This window comes from Pongo pygmaeus, chromosome 20 (assembly GCF_028885625.2).
Source record: "Pongo pygmaeus isolate AG05252 chromosome 20, NHGRI_mPonPyg2-v2.0_pri, whole genome shotgun sequence".
Classification (NCBI taxonomy): domain Eukaryota; kingdom Metazoa; phylum Chordata; class Mammalia; order Primates; family Hominidae; genus Pongo; species Pongo pygmaeus.
In genome coordinates this window covers 10,838,766-10,854,944 of record NC_072393.2, presented here as the reverse complement: position 1 = coordinate 10,854,944, position 16,179 = coordinate 10,838,766, and the positions used below count along the sequence as shown (strand labels likewise).

Sequence of the window (16,179 nt, the reverse complement as noted above, 5' to 3'; positions counted from 1 at the left end):
GTTCTTGTCACACAAAGAGGGGCGCGACAGTGCTTCTTTGCCCCCAGGGTAGTATCACGTGGGGCTGGGGCTGAGTTGGGTCTTGGGGACCCAAAATGGAGAAGAGAAAGGAGAAACTGAGGATGGCAACTCCTCCCACCGTGGGAATTCAGGGGAGGGCGTCACCACAGGGCGCTGGTGATGGAGAAGCCCACATCCTGGGCCCATCCCCGGGGCCAAATGCCTGAGATCGCCCCAAGAGGTTCGCCGGAGGAAGTTCCAGTCGCCAGCACCTCTCGAAATGGGAGGTGGGAGCCCCCAGCCCCTTGCACAGGGAGGGGAAAGTTTCTCAATTGTTTCCTCCTTCCTGTCTGCCGCCTCACCAAAGGCGCCCTTCTTTCCGCCGTTTCCAGGCGGCTGGCCAGACCCGGTGGGCTCTCAGCTGGGTATTCGGTCTGCCCAGTCTTGCCTCAGTTTCCCCATCTGGCCAAAAGCCCCGGACGGCTACTTCTGGCGGAAAAGGGCAGGAGGAAGAAGTGGACAAAGGGGTTTGGAAGAGGAGGGGGATTTGAGGAGGTCAGGGCCCTGTCTCTTTTCCGAGCCCAGATCGCCGCGCCTCCCCTCCCCCGCCTGCCATCTGAGCCGCCCAAATAACGGGACCTCCCCTGGCGGAGCATGCGCCGTGAGCCCCGGCCCATCAGCCGGAGGGGGAGCTGGGGCTCCTGGGGAGGGGACGCGGGGCGACCCGGTTAGAGCAGGGGGCGTGGGATCCGCGCAGTGTCGGATGCGGGGGCCCGAGCGCGGAGGGCCCTCCAGCGGCAGCGCGGGTGCCTAGGGTCTCAGATGTCCCCCTGGCTCAAGGTCCTCCCACCCCCAAGTCAGCAGAGGCGGCCCCTGACCGGAGGCGGCTCCTACCGTAGGCTCCGTTTTTCCGCTCGTCCTCCATGGCCGCGGCGGGGCGGGGAGCGGAGTCCGAGCCAGCGCGACCCCAGCCCGGGCGGGCGGGAGGCTCCGCGGGCTGCAGCGCCCCGCCCCGGGCCCCGGCCCCGCCCCGCCCGCCGGGCCAGCCCCCGCGCGCCTCCTCCAATGGGAGCCTCGAGCGGGCGAGGGCGGGGACCGGGGGCGGGGCCTGGCCCGGGAGGGGTGGGGCCCCAACCTTTGTTTCCAGTTTTGGCTCTCAAGTAACCCTCTTGAGGGTGTGCACGGTGAGCAGAGGTCTGTCATTCATTCATTCATTCGTTCATTCAGTTAGTCAGTCATTCATTCATCTATGCATTTCATCGTCAAGGAGATATTGAGGCTGGGCGTAGTGGCGATGGCCTGTAATCCCAGCCACTCCGGAGGCTGAGGCGGGAGGATAGCTTGGGCCAAAGAGTTCCAGACCAGCCTGGGCAACATAGGAAGACCCTCATCTGTACAAAAAATTTAAAAAATTAGCTGGGCTTGGTGATGCACACTTGTAATTCAGCTACTCGGGAGGCTGAGGTAGGAGGATCACTTGAGTCCAGGAGTTTGAGGCTGCAGTGAGCTATGATTGTGCCACTGCCTGGGCAACCCTGTCTCAAAATAAATAAGAATTAATAATAATAATAGAACAGGCGCGGTGGCTCACGCCTGTAATCCCAGCACTTTGGGAGGCCGAGGCGGGAGGATCACGAGGGCAGGAGATCGAGACCATCTGGCTAACACGGTGAAACCCCGTCTCTACTAAAGATACAAAACAGCCGGGCGTGGTGGCGGGCACCTGTAATCCCAGCTACTCGGGAGGCTGAGGCAGGAGAATGGCGTGAACCCGGGAGGCGGAGCTTGCAGTGAGCCGAGACCGGCCACTGCACTCCAGCCTGGGCTACAGAGCGAGACTCCGTCTCAAAAAATAAAATAAAATAAAATAATAATAATAATAATAATAAAAGATGGATAGATAAATAATTGATAGGTAAATATTGATCACTGTATACCACTGAACATACCAAAAGATGCCATTTTCATTCATCAGATTGGTAAGAATTTTAGAGTTTGATAACATAAAATCAGGTGAGTGAATGTTTTGAAGCAGAATGTTTCCTGGCAGAAACAGTAAATCCAAGCCATGTTCACCTGGTGCGATTCCTGTCTGGCGCTGACCCTGGACAAACCACTGCAGGTGTGTGTGCGTGGGATGTAGTAATCAAGGGGTGTTCCCTGCAGCCTTGACAGTTATTGTGGAAAACATGGGTGAAAACAGGAAGGGTGCGGAGGCTCACGCCTGTAATCCCAGCACTTTGGGAGGCCGAGGCAGGCGGATCACTTGAAGTTGGGAGTTCGAGACCAGCCTGATCAACATGGAGAATCCCCGTCTCTGCTAAAAATACAAAAAATTAGCCTGGCGTGGTGGCACATGCCTGTAATCCCAGCTACTCGGGAGGCTGAGGAGGAGAATCGCTTGAACCCAGGAGGTGGAGGTTGCAGTGAGCCGAGATGATGCTATTGCACTCCAGCCTGGGCAACAGAACTGGGCAAAAAGCGAAACTCTGTCTCAAAAAGAAAAAAAAAAAAAAGAAAGAAAGAAAAATGGGTGAAAACATCACTGCACTCCAGCCTGGGTGACAGAGTGATACCCTGTCTCAAAAAAAAAAAAAAAAAAAAGAAAGAAAGAAAGAAAGAAAAAAAAAAAGAATAAAGCACGAAGTCATCAGGGAAATGTAAATCAAAACCTCGATGAGATACCATTGCACACCCACCTGAATAGCTAAAATTAAAAAGACTGGTCGAACCAAGTGTTGAGGAAGATGGGAAGCATATGGGTGCTCTCCTACACTGTTGGTGAGAATGTAAAATGCCACAACCAGTTGGAAAACGATCTGGCATTTTCTTGCAAAGTTAATACCCTAGAAATTGCACTCCTAGGTATATACCCAAGAAAAAGTATAAGCGAAGAAAAGAAAAAACGCACAGAGACATTCATATAAATGTTCATGGCAGCTTTATAGAATCCTTATTCGTAATGGGCAAAAAAACTAGGAGCAGCCCAAATGCCCATTAACAGATCAATGGTGAAGCAAACCATGGTGGGTTTCACCCATACCATGGGATTCTCCTTAGCGATGAGGAATGAACGTTTTCTTCTTTTTTTGGGGGGGGACAGGATCTTGCTCTGTTGCCCAGGCTGGAGTGCAATAGTGCAGTTGTAGCTGACTGAAGCCCTGACCTCCTCAGCTCAAGTGATCCTCCTGCCTCAGCCTCCCGTTGCTGGGACTACAGGCACACACTATCATGTCTGGCTATTTTTTTTTTTTTTTTTTTTTTTTTTTGACAAAGTTTCACTCTTGTTGCTCAGGCTGGAGTGCAATGGTACAATGGCGTGATCTCAGCTCAAAGCAACCTCCGTCTCCCAAGTTCAAGTGATTCTCCTGCCTTAGCCTCTGAGTAGCTGGGATTACAGGCATGCACCACCATGCCTGGCTAATTTTGTATTTTTAGTAGAGACGGGGTTTCTCTGTGTTGGTCAGGCTGGTCTGGAACTCCCGACCTCAGATGATCCGCCCCACTCAGCCTCCAAAAGTGCTGGGATTATAGGCGTGAGCCACTGCACCTGGCCATACCCAGCTAATTTTTTAAATTTTTGTAGAGATGAGGCTCTCCCTATGGGTGCGCAGCCTGGTCTCAAGTGATCCTTCTGCCTCAGCCTCCTAAAGTGCTGAGATTACAGGTGTGAGCCACAGCGCCTGGTCCAGGAATAAACTATTGATACAGGCAAAAATATGGATGAATCTCTCCCCAAAAAGCATAATGTTGTGTGAAAGAAGCCACACGCTTTTTTCTGAAGTTCTAGAACAGGCATAGCTTGTCAACCTATAGTAACAGAACACATATCAGTGGTTGACTTTTGGGGTAGTAATAACTACTGGGACGACAGGAGCAGCTTCTGGGCACTGGAAACAGAATTGTAGTTACATAGCTTAGTTTAGTTTGTGAATACTTGACCTTCTCCCCCGTACTCCCCCTGCCTTTTTTTTCTGAGACAGAATCTTGCTGTGTTGCCCAAGCTGGAGTGCAGTGGCAATTTTTGTATTTTAGTAGAGATGGGGTTTCGCCATGTTGCCAAGGCTGGTCTTGAACTCCTGACCTCAGGTGATCCACCAACCTCAGCCTCCCAAAGTGCTAGGATTACAGGCGTAAGCCACCGCGCCCAACCGACTTCTGCCCTTTTAAAATATGTGTTGCTGGCTGGACGCGGTGGCTCATGCCTGTAATCCCAGCACTTTGGGAGGCTGAGGTGGGTGGATCACAAGGTCGGGAGTTCAAGACCAGCCTGACCAACTTGGTGAAACCTCGTCCCTGCTAAAAATACCAAAAAAAAAAAAAAAAAATAGACGGGCATGGCGGTGGGTGCCTGTAATCCCAGCTCCTCAGGAGGCTGAGGCAGAGAATTGCTTGACCCCGGGAGGCGGAGGTTGCAGTGAGCCAAGATTGCACCACTGCACTCCGGCCCGGGTGAAAGAGTGAGACAGCGTCTCAAATAAATAAATAAATAAATAAAATATGTGTTGCTCTTCCCGGTCAGGTCACCAGCATCATGCTCTTCTATTCCTTTTTCAAGTCCCTTGTGGGCAAGAATGTGGTCGTGGAACTCAAGAATGACCTGAACATCTGTGGCACCCTCCATTCAGTGGATCAGTATCTCAACATCAAATGAGCTGACATCAGTATCACACACCTTGAGAAATATCCTCACATTTTATCAGTGAAGAACTTCTAGGCTGGGTGCGGTGGCTCACACCTGTAATCCCAGCACTTTGGGAGGCCAAGGCAGGTGGATCACCTGAGGTCAGGAGTTTGAGACCAGCCTGGCCAACGTGGCAAAATCCCATCTCTACTAAAACACAAAACTTAGCCGGATGTGGTGGCAGGCACCTGTAATCCCAGCTACTTGGGAAGCTGAGGCAGGAGAGTTGCTGGAACCCGGGAGGCGGAGGCTGCAGTGAGCTGAAATCATGCCACTGCACTCCAGCCTGGGTGACAGAGCGAGACTCTGTCTCAAAAAAAATTTTTAAAAAGGACTGCTTCATTCCGGGCTCAGTGGTCCCACACGTGCAGTTGCCAGCAAAGGAGGTCGACACACAGTTGCCATAGCATGTGGCAAGGAAGAAAGCCAGCAGTAGTAAGTGACAGCCCCTCCTTCTCTTCCCTTCCCTCTTCCTTGGTGACCTGTAACCCCAAGTCCCAGCCCAGGACCCCTAATCCCAATACTTGAAGGGGTTTTGTTTGTTTTTTTACTAATGATGGTTTTGTGGGTTTTTTTAAAAAAAGGGAAGAGTGGATAAGAGGAATAATAGGGAACAGGTATCCTTTGTTGAGAAAAGGAGAAGAGGTAGGCTGGGAAACTCCAAAGCCTTCCCAGTCCCCAGCACCTGCCGTTCTCACTACCTCCCTGGAGATGGTGGGAGGGAGGGCTTCCTAGGTCTTTCCAGGGTACCGTGTGATTCACCTGGGGGTTGAAAGGAATCTGTCCCATGTCAGGAATAACATTTACGATGCAAATATATGTGTGTGTGTGTGTGTGTGTGTATACATAATAAATAAAAAGTGTCACATTTCAAAATGAGAATTTTTAAAATAGTTTAAGAAAAAAGGAGGTGGTCCTGCAGATTATAATAAGAGTGAATGTTTACAGCCAGGAGGAGTGGCTCACATCTGTGATCCCAGCACTTTGGGAGGCAGGAGGGTCACTTGAGGACAGGAGTTCAAGATTAGCCTGGACAACACGATGAAAACCTGTCCCTAAGGCCAGGCACAGTGGCTCACACCTGTAATCCCAGCACTTTGGGAGGCCGAGGCGGGAGGATCCCCTGAGGTCAGGAGTTCGAGACCAGCCTGAACAACATGGAGAAATCCCGTCTTTACTAAAAATACAAAATTAGCCGAGTGCGGTGGTGGCGCATGCATGTAATCCCAGCTACTTGGGAGGCTGACGCAGGAGAATCACTTGAACCTGGGAGTCAGAGGTTGCAGTGATCCAAGATTGCACCATTGCACACCAGCCTGGGTGACAGAATGAGACTCGGTCTCAAAAAAAAAAAAAAGGAAAGAAAGAGTGAATGTTTATAGAAAGCTTAGTCAGCGTCAGATAAGGTATTAAATGCTTTATATATTTTTTTGTCTTTTTTTTTTTTTTTTTGAAATAGAGTTCAGGTCTCATTAGCCTCAATCGATCTGCCCATCTTGGCCTCTTGAAGTGCTGGGATTACAAGCATGAGCCACCATGCTGGCCAAACAAGCACCCTTTTATTTATTTTATTTTATTTTTTTTTTTGAGCCAAGGTCTCACTCTGTCACCCAGGCTGCTGGAGGGCAGTGGGCAGTGGCGTGATCTTGCCTCAGCCAGTAAAGCGCTCTCTGCATGTGTATGTGTGTGTGTGTGTGTGTGTGTGTGTGTGTATAATTGTTGTTGTTTGTTTTTGTTTTTGAGATGGAGTCTCACTCTGTCGCCAAGCTGCAGTGCAGTGGTGTGATCTCGGCTCACTGCAACCTCTGCCTCCCGGGTTCAAGCAATTCTCCTGCCTCAGCCTTCTGAGTAGCTGGGACTACAGCACCCACCACCACGCTCAGCTAATTTTTTGTATTTTTAGTGGAGAAGGGGTTTCACTGTGTTAGCCATGATGGTGTCAATCTTCTGACCTCATGATCCACCGCCTCGGCCTCCCAAAGTGCTGGGATTACAGGCGTGAGCCACCGTGTCTGGCCCAAGCACTCTATATTAAATCATTATAATCATTTTCCAACTGGGGAAAGTGACCCAGAGAGATGAAGTAATTTACCCACAGTAACATAATGAGCCCGTGACTATTCAAGGATCTGAACCCAGGGAGTCCGACTTTACACCCAAGACACACTTCCTTCCCCTTCAACCGCATGCTTTCCGGAGTAGCGTCCAGGTCATACTGTTGAGTGATAATAGCAAGTTGTATTTATTTTTTAATTTAAGACAGAGTCTCTCTCTGCCGCCCAGGCTGGAGTGCAGTGGTGCGAGCTCAGCTCACTGCAACCTCCTTCTCTTGGGTTCAAGCGATTTGTGTGCCTCAGCCTCTGGAGTAGCTGGGATTTCAGGTGCGCACCACTATGCCCAGCTTAATCTATATATATATAGTTGTTGTTGCTTGTTTGTTTTGTTTTGTTTTGTTTTTGAGACAGATTCTTGTTCTGTCACCCAGGCTCGGGTGCAGTGGCGTGATCTCGGCTCACTGAAACCTCTGCCTCCTGGGTTCAAACAATTCTCCTGCCTCAGCCTCCCGAGTAGCTGGGATTACAGGGGTCCGCCAGCATACCCGGCTAATTTTTTGTATTTTTAGTAGAGACAGGATTTTATCATGTTGGCCAGGCTGGTCTCAAACTCCTGACCTCAGGTGATCCACCTGCCTTAGCCTCCCAAAGTGCAGGGATTACAGGCGCGAACCACCACGCCTGGTCAGTTTTTATATTTTTAGTAGAGACAGATTTTTTTGCCATGTTGCCCAGGCTGGTCTCGAACTCTTGGCCTCGAGTGCCCCACCTGCCTCTGCCTCCCAAAGTTCTGGGATTACAGGCGAGAGCCACTTTGCCCATCCACAAGTTGTATAGTCTTATATGGTATGCGAGAAAGAGAGAAAGAGGGTACAACACACACACACACACACACACACACACACACACACACACACACACACACACACACACACACACCCCTGCATGTAACCCAGCTGAAAAAGATCTGAATCAGCCAGTGGTTATGAGAGGGACGAAGATTGGGGTATGGGGGTGTCACAGGGGACTTTTTTTTTTCTTTTTCTCTCACATCTCTGCTGGGAGGAACTTTTGCCTTTTCTTTAGTTTTGTTTTCTATTTTGTTGTTTTCTCAGGAACTGGCTCAGCACAATCTTTTCTTAAGATAGGATCTTGCTTTGTCACCGAGGCTGGAGTGCAGTGGTGCAACCATAGCTCACTGCAGCCTCAATCTTCTGGGTTCCAGTGATCCTCCCACCTCAGACTCCTGAGTAGCTGGGCATGGTGGCCTACACTTGTAATCCCAGCACATTGAGAGGCTGAGGTGGGTGGATCACTTGAGGTCAGGAGTTTGAGACTAGCCTAGTCAACATGGTGAAACCCAGTCTCTACCAAAAATACAAAAATTAGCCCAGTGTGGTGGCAGACGCCTATAATCCCAGCTACTTGGGAGGCTGAGGCAGGAGAATCACTTGAACTAGGAGAAGGAGGAGGTTGCAATTAGCCGAGATTGCGCCACTGCACTCCAGCCTGGGCGACAAAGTAAGAATCCGTCTCAAAAAAAAAAAAAAAAAAAAAAAAAAAGCTGGGCGCGGTGGCTCACACCTATAATCGCAGCACTTTGGGAGGCCGAGGTGGGCAGATCTCGAGGTCAGGAGTTCGAGACCAGCCTGGCCAAGAGACCAGCCTGGCCAATGTGGCAAAACCCTGCCTCTACTAAAAATACAAAAATTAGCCGGGTGTGGTGGCGGGCACCTGTAGTCCCAGCTACTCAGGAGGCTGAGGCAGGAGAATGGCATGAACCTGGGAGGCGGAGCTTGCAGGGAGCTGAGATCGTGCCACTGCACTCCAGCCTGGGCAACAGAGCGAGACTCTGTCTCAAAATAATAATAATAATAATAATAAAAGTAAATAAATAAATAAAATATTAAAAAATAAAATAAAATTAGCTGGGCATGGTGGGGGGCGCCTGTAATCCCAGCTACTCAGGAGGCTGAGGCAGGATAATTGCTTGAACCTAGGAGATGGAGGCTGCAGTGAGCCAAGATCGCGCCACTGCACTCAAGCCTCGGCAACAGGGCGAGACTCCATCTCAAAATAATTAAAAAAAAGAAAAGAAGAAGAAAGAGGAGGAGGAGGAGGAGAAGGAGAAGGAAAAGGAGAAGGAGAAGGAGAAGAAGAAGAGTGGGCGCCAGGGGTTGGGAGGGGGAGGAGGAGTGTTTCATAGGGAGAAGTTTTCCTTTGGGAAGATGAGAAAGTTCTGGAGATGGATGATGGTGACAGTTGCATGACCATTAATGTGCTTAATGCCACCGAACTGTGCACTTCAAAATGGCTAAGATGGCCAGCTGTGGTGGCACGTGTCTGTAGTCTCAGCCACTTGGGAGGCTGAGGTGGGAAGATGGCTTGAGACAGCAGGAGAGGAACTGAAATTCGGGCAGTTAGGGTGTCTGGGACAGCAGGTTCAGGTGGTGTCCTGTGGCAGAGGTCAGCAGGTGTCTGACTGTGCCAGGTGGGGGTGGCTGGAGGGTAATGGGGGGGCCATAGAGGATGTGAGAGTAAGAGTCAAAAAATAATTGTGAGTTTCAGAGAGATCTCTAGTGGTGTGGAGAAGGGATTGTGGACAGGGCCTAGAGGGATGGTCCCTGGGAGAGGCTGGAGGAGGTTCCAGGCATCCAGAAGGAACTAGGACAAGGCCACAGCCTCAGGGGGATGGGGGAGGTTACCACTGAGGTGGGGCAGGCGGGGCAGGCAGAGCCAGCACACAGAGCTGCTCTGTTCTCTGGCCCCAAGGAAGCTTTTGGGCTCATGAATTTTTCATGCCAAACAGGCCTGGAGTTTCAGATTCCAGGGCACTGGGCCCAGGCTTTCGGGTTCTGTTTACTGCCTGAAAACATCTCAGGGCCCCAGGAGATGAGTTTTTTATTTTGTTGTTGTTGTTGTTGTTGTTGTTTTTGAGACAGAGTCTCACTCTATTGCCCCAGACTGGAGTGCAATGGTGCAATCTTGGCTCACTGCAACCTCTGCCTCCCAGTTTCAAGTGATTCTCCTGCCTCAGTCTCCCGAGTAGGTGGGATTACAGGCATGCGCCACCACACCCGGCTAATTCTGTATTTTTAGTCCAGACAGGGTTTCACCATTTTGGCCAGGCTGGTCTCAAACTCCTGACCTCAGGTGATCCACCCGCCTCAGCCTCCCGAAGTGCTAGGATTACAGGCGTGAGCCACCGCGCCCAGCTGCCAGGAGACGAGTTATTTTGAGGTTCAGCAATGTCTAGGCTGGGGTTAGGGCCTAGCAATGACTGCATCCCCCTAGGTGACCTTCTCAGCAGGCAGCTGCTGGGAGCATGAAGGACCGCCCCCCTCCTTTGGGCAGAAGCAACATAAAGTCTTGGGCTTTAGGCTGGGCGAGATGGCTCACGCCTATAATCCCAGCACTTTGGGAGGCCGAGGCGGGTGGACCACTTAAGTCCACAAGTTGGAGACCAGCCTGGGCCACACTGTGAGACCTGTCTGCACCAAAAAGTATAAAAATTAGCTGGATGTGGTGGTCACGCACCTGTGGTCCCAGCTGTGCGGGAGGCTAGGGTGGGAGAATTGCTTGATTGCTTGAACCCGGGGAGGCGGAGGTTGCAGTGAGCTGAGATCACACCACTGCATTCCAGCTTGGGTGACAGAGACCCTGCCTCAAAAAAAAAATAAAAAAAAAAAAAGTCAGGGCCAGGTGCGGTGGCTCACCCCTGTAATCCCAGCACTTTGGGAGGCTGAGGTGGGTGGATCACCTGAGGTCGGGAGTTTGAGACCAGCCTGACCAACATGGAGAAACCTTGTCTCTACTAAAAACACAAAATTAGCCAGGCATGGTGGTACACGCCTGTAATCCCGGCTACTTGGGAGGCTGAGGCAGGAGAATCACTTGAACCTGGGAGACGGAGGTTATAGTGAGCCAAAGTTGTGCCATTGCCCTCCAGCCTAGGCAACAAGAGTGAAATTCTGTCTCAAAAAAAAAAAAAAAAAGTCCGGGCACAGCGGCTCAAGCCTGTAATCCCAGCACTTTGGGAGGCCAACGTGCAATGCAGGCAGATCACAAGGTCAGGAGTTTGAGACCAGCCTGGCCAATATGGTGAAACCCCATCGCTACTAAAAATACAAAAAATAGCCAGGCATGGTGGCACAAACCTGTGGTCCCAGCTACTCGGGAAGCTGAGACAGAAGAATCACTTGAACCCGTGAGGCGGAGGTTGCAGTGAGTTCAGATCATACCACTCCACTCCAACCTGGGCGACAGAGGGAGACTCCATCCCAGAAAAAAAATTTTGTGCTTTTCAGGGCTCAAATCCCAGCTCTGCTTCTTCTGACTGGATGACATTGTACAAATCACTTACTCTCTCAGGTCCTCAGTTTCCCCATCTGTCAAATGAAGATAATAGAGTTGGGGGAGGTGACTCACGTCTGTAATCCCAGTGTTTTGGAAGGCTAAGGTGGGAGGACGGCTTGAGGCCAGAAGCTCCAGACCAGCTTGAGCAACGTAGCGAGACCCCATCTCTACAAAAAATTTAAAAACTGGGCAGGCACCGTGGCTCATGCCTGTAATCCCAGCACTTTGAGAGGCCGAGGTGTGCGGATCACGAGGTCAGGAGATCAAGACCATCTTGGCTATCACGGTGAAACCCCATCTCTACTAAAAATACAAAAAATTAGCCGGGCTTGATGGCGGACGCCTGTAGTCCCAGCTACTCGGGAGGCTGAGGCAGGAGAAGGGTGTGAACCCATGAGGCGGAGGTTGCAGTGAGCCAAGATTGCGCCACTGCACTCCAGCCTGGGCAACAGAGCAAGACTCCGTCTCAAAAAAAAAAAAAAAATTTTAAAAATTAGCCGGGAGTGGTGGTGCTCACCTGTAGTCCCAGCTATTGGAGATGCCTAGGTGAGAGGATCTCTTGAGTTCAGAAGGTTGAGGCTGCAGTGAGCCGTGATTGCACCACTGCACTGCAGCCTGGGAGACAAAGCAAGTCCTTGTCTCAAATAAATAAATAAAAGATAATAGGCTTCCCTAATTCAAGGGGCTGTCTTGAGGATTCTTGCATGGGCGACATTTAGGGCCGCCCTCACTTAAGGTGAGCACCATTTAAGCCAGAGTTAGTGTTACTAATAGTAATATTTGCATCCAGCAATATAGCAAAGCAGGCAGAAGCAGGCTGGGACCAGATTCTTAAATCCCGGGACTCAGATTCGAATTCTGGGTCAACTGCCTCCTGGCTCTGTGGCCGTGGGCTTGGGCAGGTGCCTTTACCTCTCTGTGTCCCTGCTTCTGCCTTTATAAGATGGCATGAAGGAGACCTGTGCCAGGTGATAACTTTTCATATTTCATTCTATTTATTTATTTTCTTGAGACGGAGTCTTACTCTGTCACCTAGGCTGGAGTGCAGTGGTGCATTCTCGGCTCACTATAACCTCCGCCTCCCCAGTTCAAGTGATTCTCCTGCCTCAGCCTCCCAAGTAGCTGGGATTACAGGTGTGCATCACCACGCCTGGCTAATTTTTGTATTTTTAGTGGAGACAGGGTTTTGCCATGTTGGCCAGGCTGGTCTCAAACTCCTGGCCTCAGGTACTCTGTCCACCTTGGCCTCCCAAAGTGCTGGGATGCAGGCATGAAACACTGCTCCTGGCCCAGATGATAATGTTTTCATTAAAGTGCAGTGCTGCTGTCAAGGTTGATGTTAATTTCAGGTGGAGAGGCAAGTGGATGATCCTGATAGCTGCTGTTCTCTAAGTCGCCACCTACAGGGGCTGATAAAGGGCTGGGCAGGGTTTGGGGAAAGGACAGGTGAAGTCTGGGTAGGCTGAGTCTTGCTCCCTGCAGGCCCTGCAGGACATCTCCCTCCCTCAGCCAAGCAAGGTGGTTCCAAGCAAGGCTGAGGTTTACTTTCCCTTTCCTTCTGCCCTGTCCTCAAAACTACCGCACTTTGGGAGACCGAGGCGGGCAGATCACGAGGTCAAGAGTTCGACACCATCCTGGTCAACATGGTGAAACCCCATCTCTAATAAAAATACAAAAATTAGCTGGGCATGGTGGCGCACACCTGTAGTCCCAGCTACTTGGGAGGCTGAGGCAGGAGAATCGCTTGAACCTGGGAGACAGAGGTTGCAGTGAGCTGAGATCACACCACTGCACTCCAGCCTGGCAGCAGACTGAGATTCCATTTCAAAAAAAAAAAAAGGAAAGTCAAGGGGTGGAATCTGGGTCTGCAGCAGCTGGTGTGCACGAAACATGCATGGACCTAGGGGCCGTGCCAGGTATTTGGCTATGCAGCTGCAGGAGAGGGCACCATGGCTGTTATACCCATTTAACATAAGAGGAGACTGAGGCACAGCAGGTACAATCATCAGCCCATGCCTTTTTTTTTTTTTTTTTTTTTTTTTTGAGACGGAGTTTCACTCTTGTTGCCCAGGCTGGAGTGCAATGGCACCATCTTGGCTCACCGCAACCTCTACCTCCCAGGTTCAACTGATTCTCCTGCCTCAGCCTCCCTAGTAGCTGGGATTATAGGCATGTGCCACCATGCCCAGCTAATTTTGTATTTTTAGTAGAGACGGTGTTTCTCCATGTTGGTCAGGCTGGTCTCGAACTCCCGACCTCAGGTGATCCAGCCGCCTCGGCCTCCCAAAGTGCTGGGATTACAGGCGTGAGCCACCGCACCTGGCCTCAGCCCATGCCTTATAGCCAGTGTGTGGTGATGTCAAAAATCAAACCCAGCATCTGTGCTCTCAACTGCTACATCATCATCCAGATCATCATCTTCATCCTCCTCCTTCTCAGTGACATGGTTGACAGTCAGCTACATCCAAGTTCCCTTCCAACACCACGTTGCACAGAATAACTCATTTAATCTGCACAAACCAGGCACAGTGGCTCAGACTACGCCTGTAATCCCAGTACTTTGGAGGGCCGAGGGGGTAGGTTCGCTTGAGCCCAGGAGTTTGAGACCAGCCTGGGCAACATACCGATACACCATCTCTACAAAAAATGTAAAAATTAGCTAGGTGGGGCCGGGTGCGGTGGCTCATGCCTGTAATCCCAGCACTTTGGGAGGCTGAGGCGGGCGGATCACGAGGTCAGGAGATGGGGACCATCCTGGCTAACATGGTGAAACCTTGTCTTTACTAAAAGTACAAAAAGTTAGCCAGGCATATTGGCAGACGCCTGTAGGCCCAGCCACTCGGGAGGCTGAGGCAGGAGAATGGCATGAACCTGGGAGGCAGAGCTTGCAGTGAGTCAAGATCGCGCCATTGCACTCCAGCCTGGGTGACAGAGCGAGACTCCATCTCAAAAAAACAAACAAACAAACAAACAAACAAAAAATACAATTAGCTAGGTGGGCCTGGCCTGGCGCAGTGGCTCACACCTGTCATCCCAGCACTTTGGGAGTCCGAGGCAGGTGGATCATGAGGTCAGGAGTTCAAGACCAGCCGGCCAAGATGGTGAAACCCTGTCTCTACTAAAAATACAAAAAAAAAAATTAGCCAGGCGTGGTGGCAGGCGCCTGTAATCCCAGCTACTTGGGAGTCTGAGGCAGAGAATTGCTTGAAGCTGGGAGGCAGAGGTTGCAGTGAGCAGAGATTGCACCACTGCACTCCAGCCTGGGCGACAAAGCCAGACTCCGTCTCAAAAAAAAAAAAAAAAAAAAAAATTAGCTAGGTGTGGGCCAGGCGCAGTGGCTCATGCCTGTAATCCCAGCATTTTGGGAGGCCAAGGCAGATGGATCACGAGGTCAGGAGTTCGAGACCAGCCTGGCCAACATGGTGAAACCCCATCTCTACTAAAGATACAAAAAATTAGCTGGGCGTGGTGGTACATGCCTGTAATCCCAGTTACTTGGGAGGCTGAGGCAGCAGAATCGCTTGAACCTGGGAGGCAGAGGTTGCAGTGAGCCGAGATTTTGCCATTGCACTCCAGCCTGGGCAACAGGACGAGACTCCAACTCAAAAAAAAAAAAAATTAGCTAGGTGTGGCAAGGCGCGGTGGCTCACATCTGTCTTCCTAGCACTTTGGGAGGCCAAGGTGGGTGGATCACCTGAGGTCGTGAGTTCAAGACCAGCCTGACAAACATGGAGAAACCCTGTCTCTACTAAAAATACAAAAAAGTAGCCGGGCATGGTGGGGCATGCCTGTAATCTCAGCTACTCGGGAGGCTGAGGCAGGAGAATTGCTTGAACCTGGGAGGCAGAGGTTTCAGCGAGCCGAGATCACATCATTGTACTCTAGCCTGGTAAACTAGAGCAAAACTCCGTCTCAAAAAAAATTAGCTAAGTGTGGCGGTTTGTGCCTGTAGTTCCAGTTACTAGGGAGGCTGAGGCAGGAGGATGGCTTGAGCCCAGGAAGTAGAGGCTGCAGTGAGCCATGATTGCATCACTGCACTCCAGTCTAGGGTACAGAGTGAGACCTGTCTCTACAAAAAAAGTTTTTTGGCTGGGTGCGGTGGCTCATGCCTGTAATCCCAGCCCTTTGGGAGGCTGAGGCGGGTGGATCACCTGAGGTCGGGAGTTCGAGACCAGCCTGGCCAACATGGTGAAACCCCATCTCTATTAAAAATACAAAATTAGCCAGGCGTGATGGCGCATACCTGTAATCCCAACTACTTGGGAGGCTGAGGCAGGAGAATCCCTTGAACCCGGGAAGCAGAGGTTGTGGTGAGTAGAGATCATGCCACTGCACTCCAGCCTGGAGTCTAAAAAAAAAAAAAATTAGCTGGGCATGGTGGCACTTGCCTGTAATCCCAGCTACTAGGGGTGCTGAGGCAGGAGGATTGCTTGAACCTGGGAGGTGGAGGTTGCAGTGAGCCAAAATCATTCCACTGCACTCCAGCATGGGCAACAGAGCGAGACTCCATTTCAAAAAACAAAAAAATAAATTTTTTATTTGAAATGAATATGAGTAAATTTGTAAGAATAATAAAAGCAAGTACATTTGTCCTGCTCAGAGTTATATCCACAGTTCCTGTTACTGAGTGAATGAATATTTCAAATTCACTCAGTAAAATTCACCAGTAAAATTTATTATATGAATGAGTGAATGAATGAATTGGGCAAATTTTGAGCACCCAGTGCTGAGCACTAGGGACATAAACATGAACAAGACAAAGTCCCTGCTGTATTGGGGCTGACGTGTGTGGGTGAGACAGAGGAGAAAGAAAGTGAATGGATGGATGAATCAATGAGAGGATGAATGAATCAATGAGAGGATGAATGAATCAATGAGAGGATGAATGAATGGATAGACGGGTGGATGAATGGATAGATGAATAAATTAATGAATGCAAGAATGGATGGATGGATGGATGAATGGATAGATGAATAAATTAATGATGCAAGAATGGATGAACGGATGGATGGATGGATAGATGAATAAATTGATGAATGTTAGAATGGATGAATGGATGGATGAATGGAAAGATGAATGAATGAA

General features: G+C 50.3%; 1 protein-coding gene and 1 pseudogene across 2 annotated transcripts in view; one reads left to right on the top strand and one right to left on the bottom strand.

Moving 5' to 3' along the window:
• SLC44A2 (solute carrier family 44 member 2 (CTL2 blood group)) overlaps positions 1-1,025 on the bottom strand; it is a 42,727-nt gene extending 41,702 nt beyond the window's left edge. Inside the window, exon 1 of one of the 2 annotated variants that reach the window (XM_054463903.2) lies at positions 895-1,025. In XM_054463903.2, coding sequence (XP_054319878.2) covers positions 895-925 — 31 coding nt within the window. In that variant the 5' untranslated portion in view covers positions 926-1,025. The remainder of the gene's footprint in view (positions 1-894) is intronic. The other variant, XM_054463901.2, reaches the window with a different exon arrangement.
• Positions 1,026-4,534: 3,509 nt separating this feature from the next.
• LOC129020385 (U6 snRNA-associated Sm-like protein LSm2) lies at positions 4,535-5,127 on the top strand (annotated as a pseudogene).
• Positions 5,128-16,179: the final 11,052 nt, after the last annotated feature.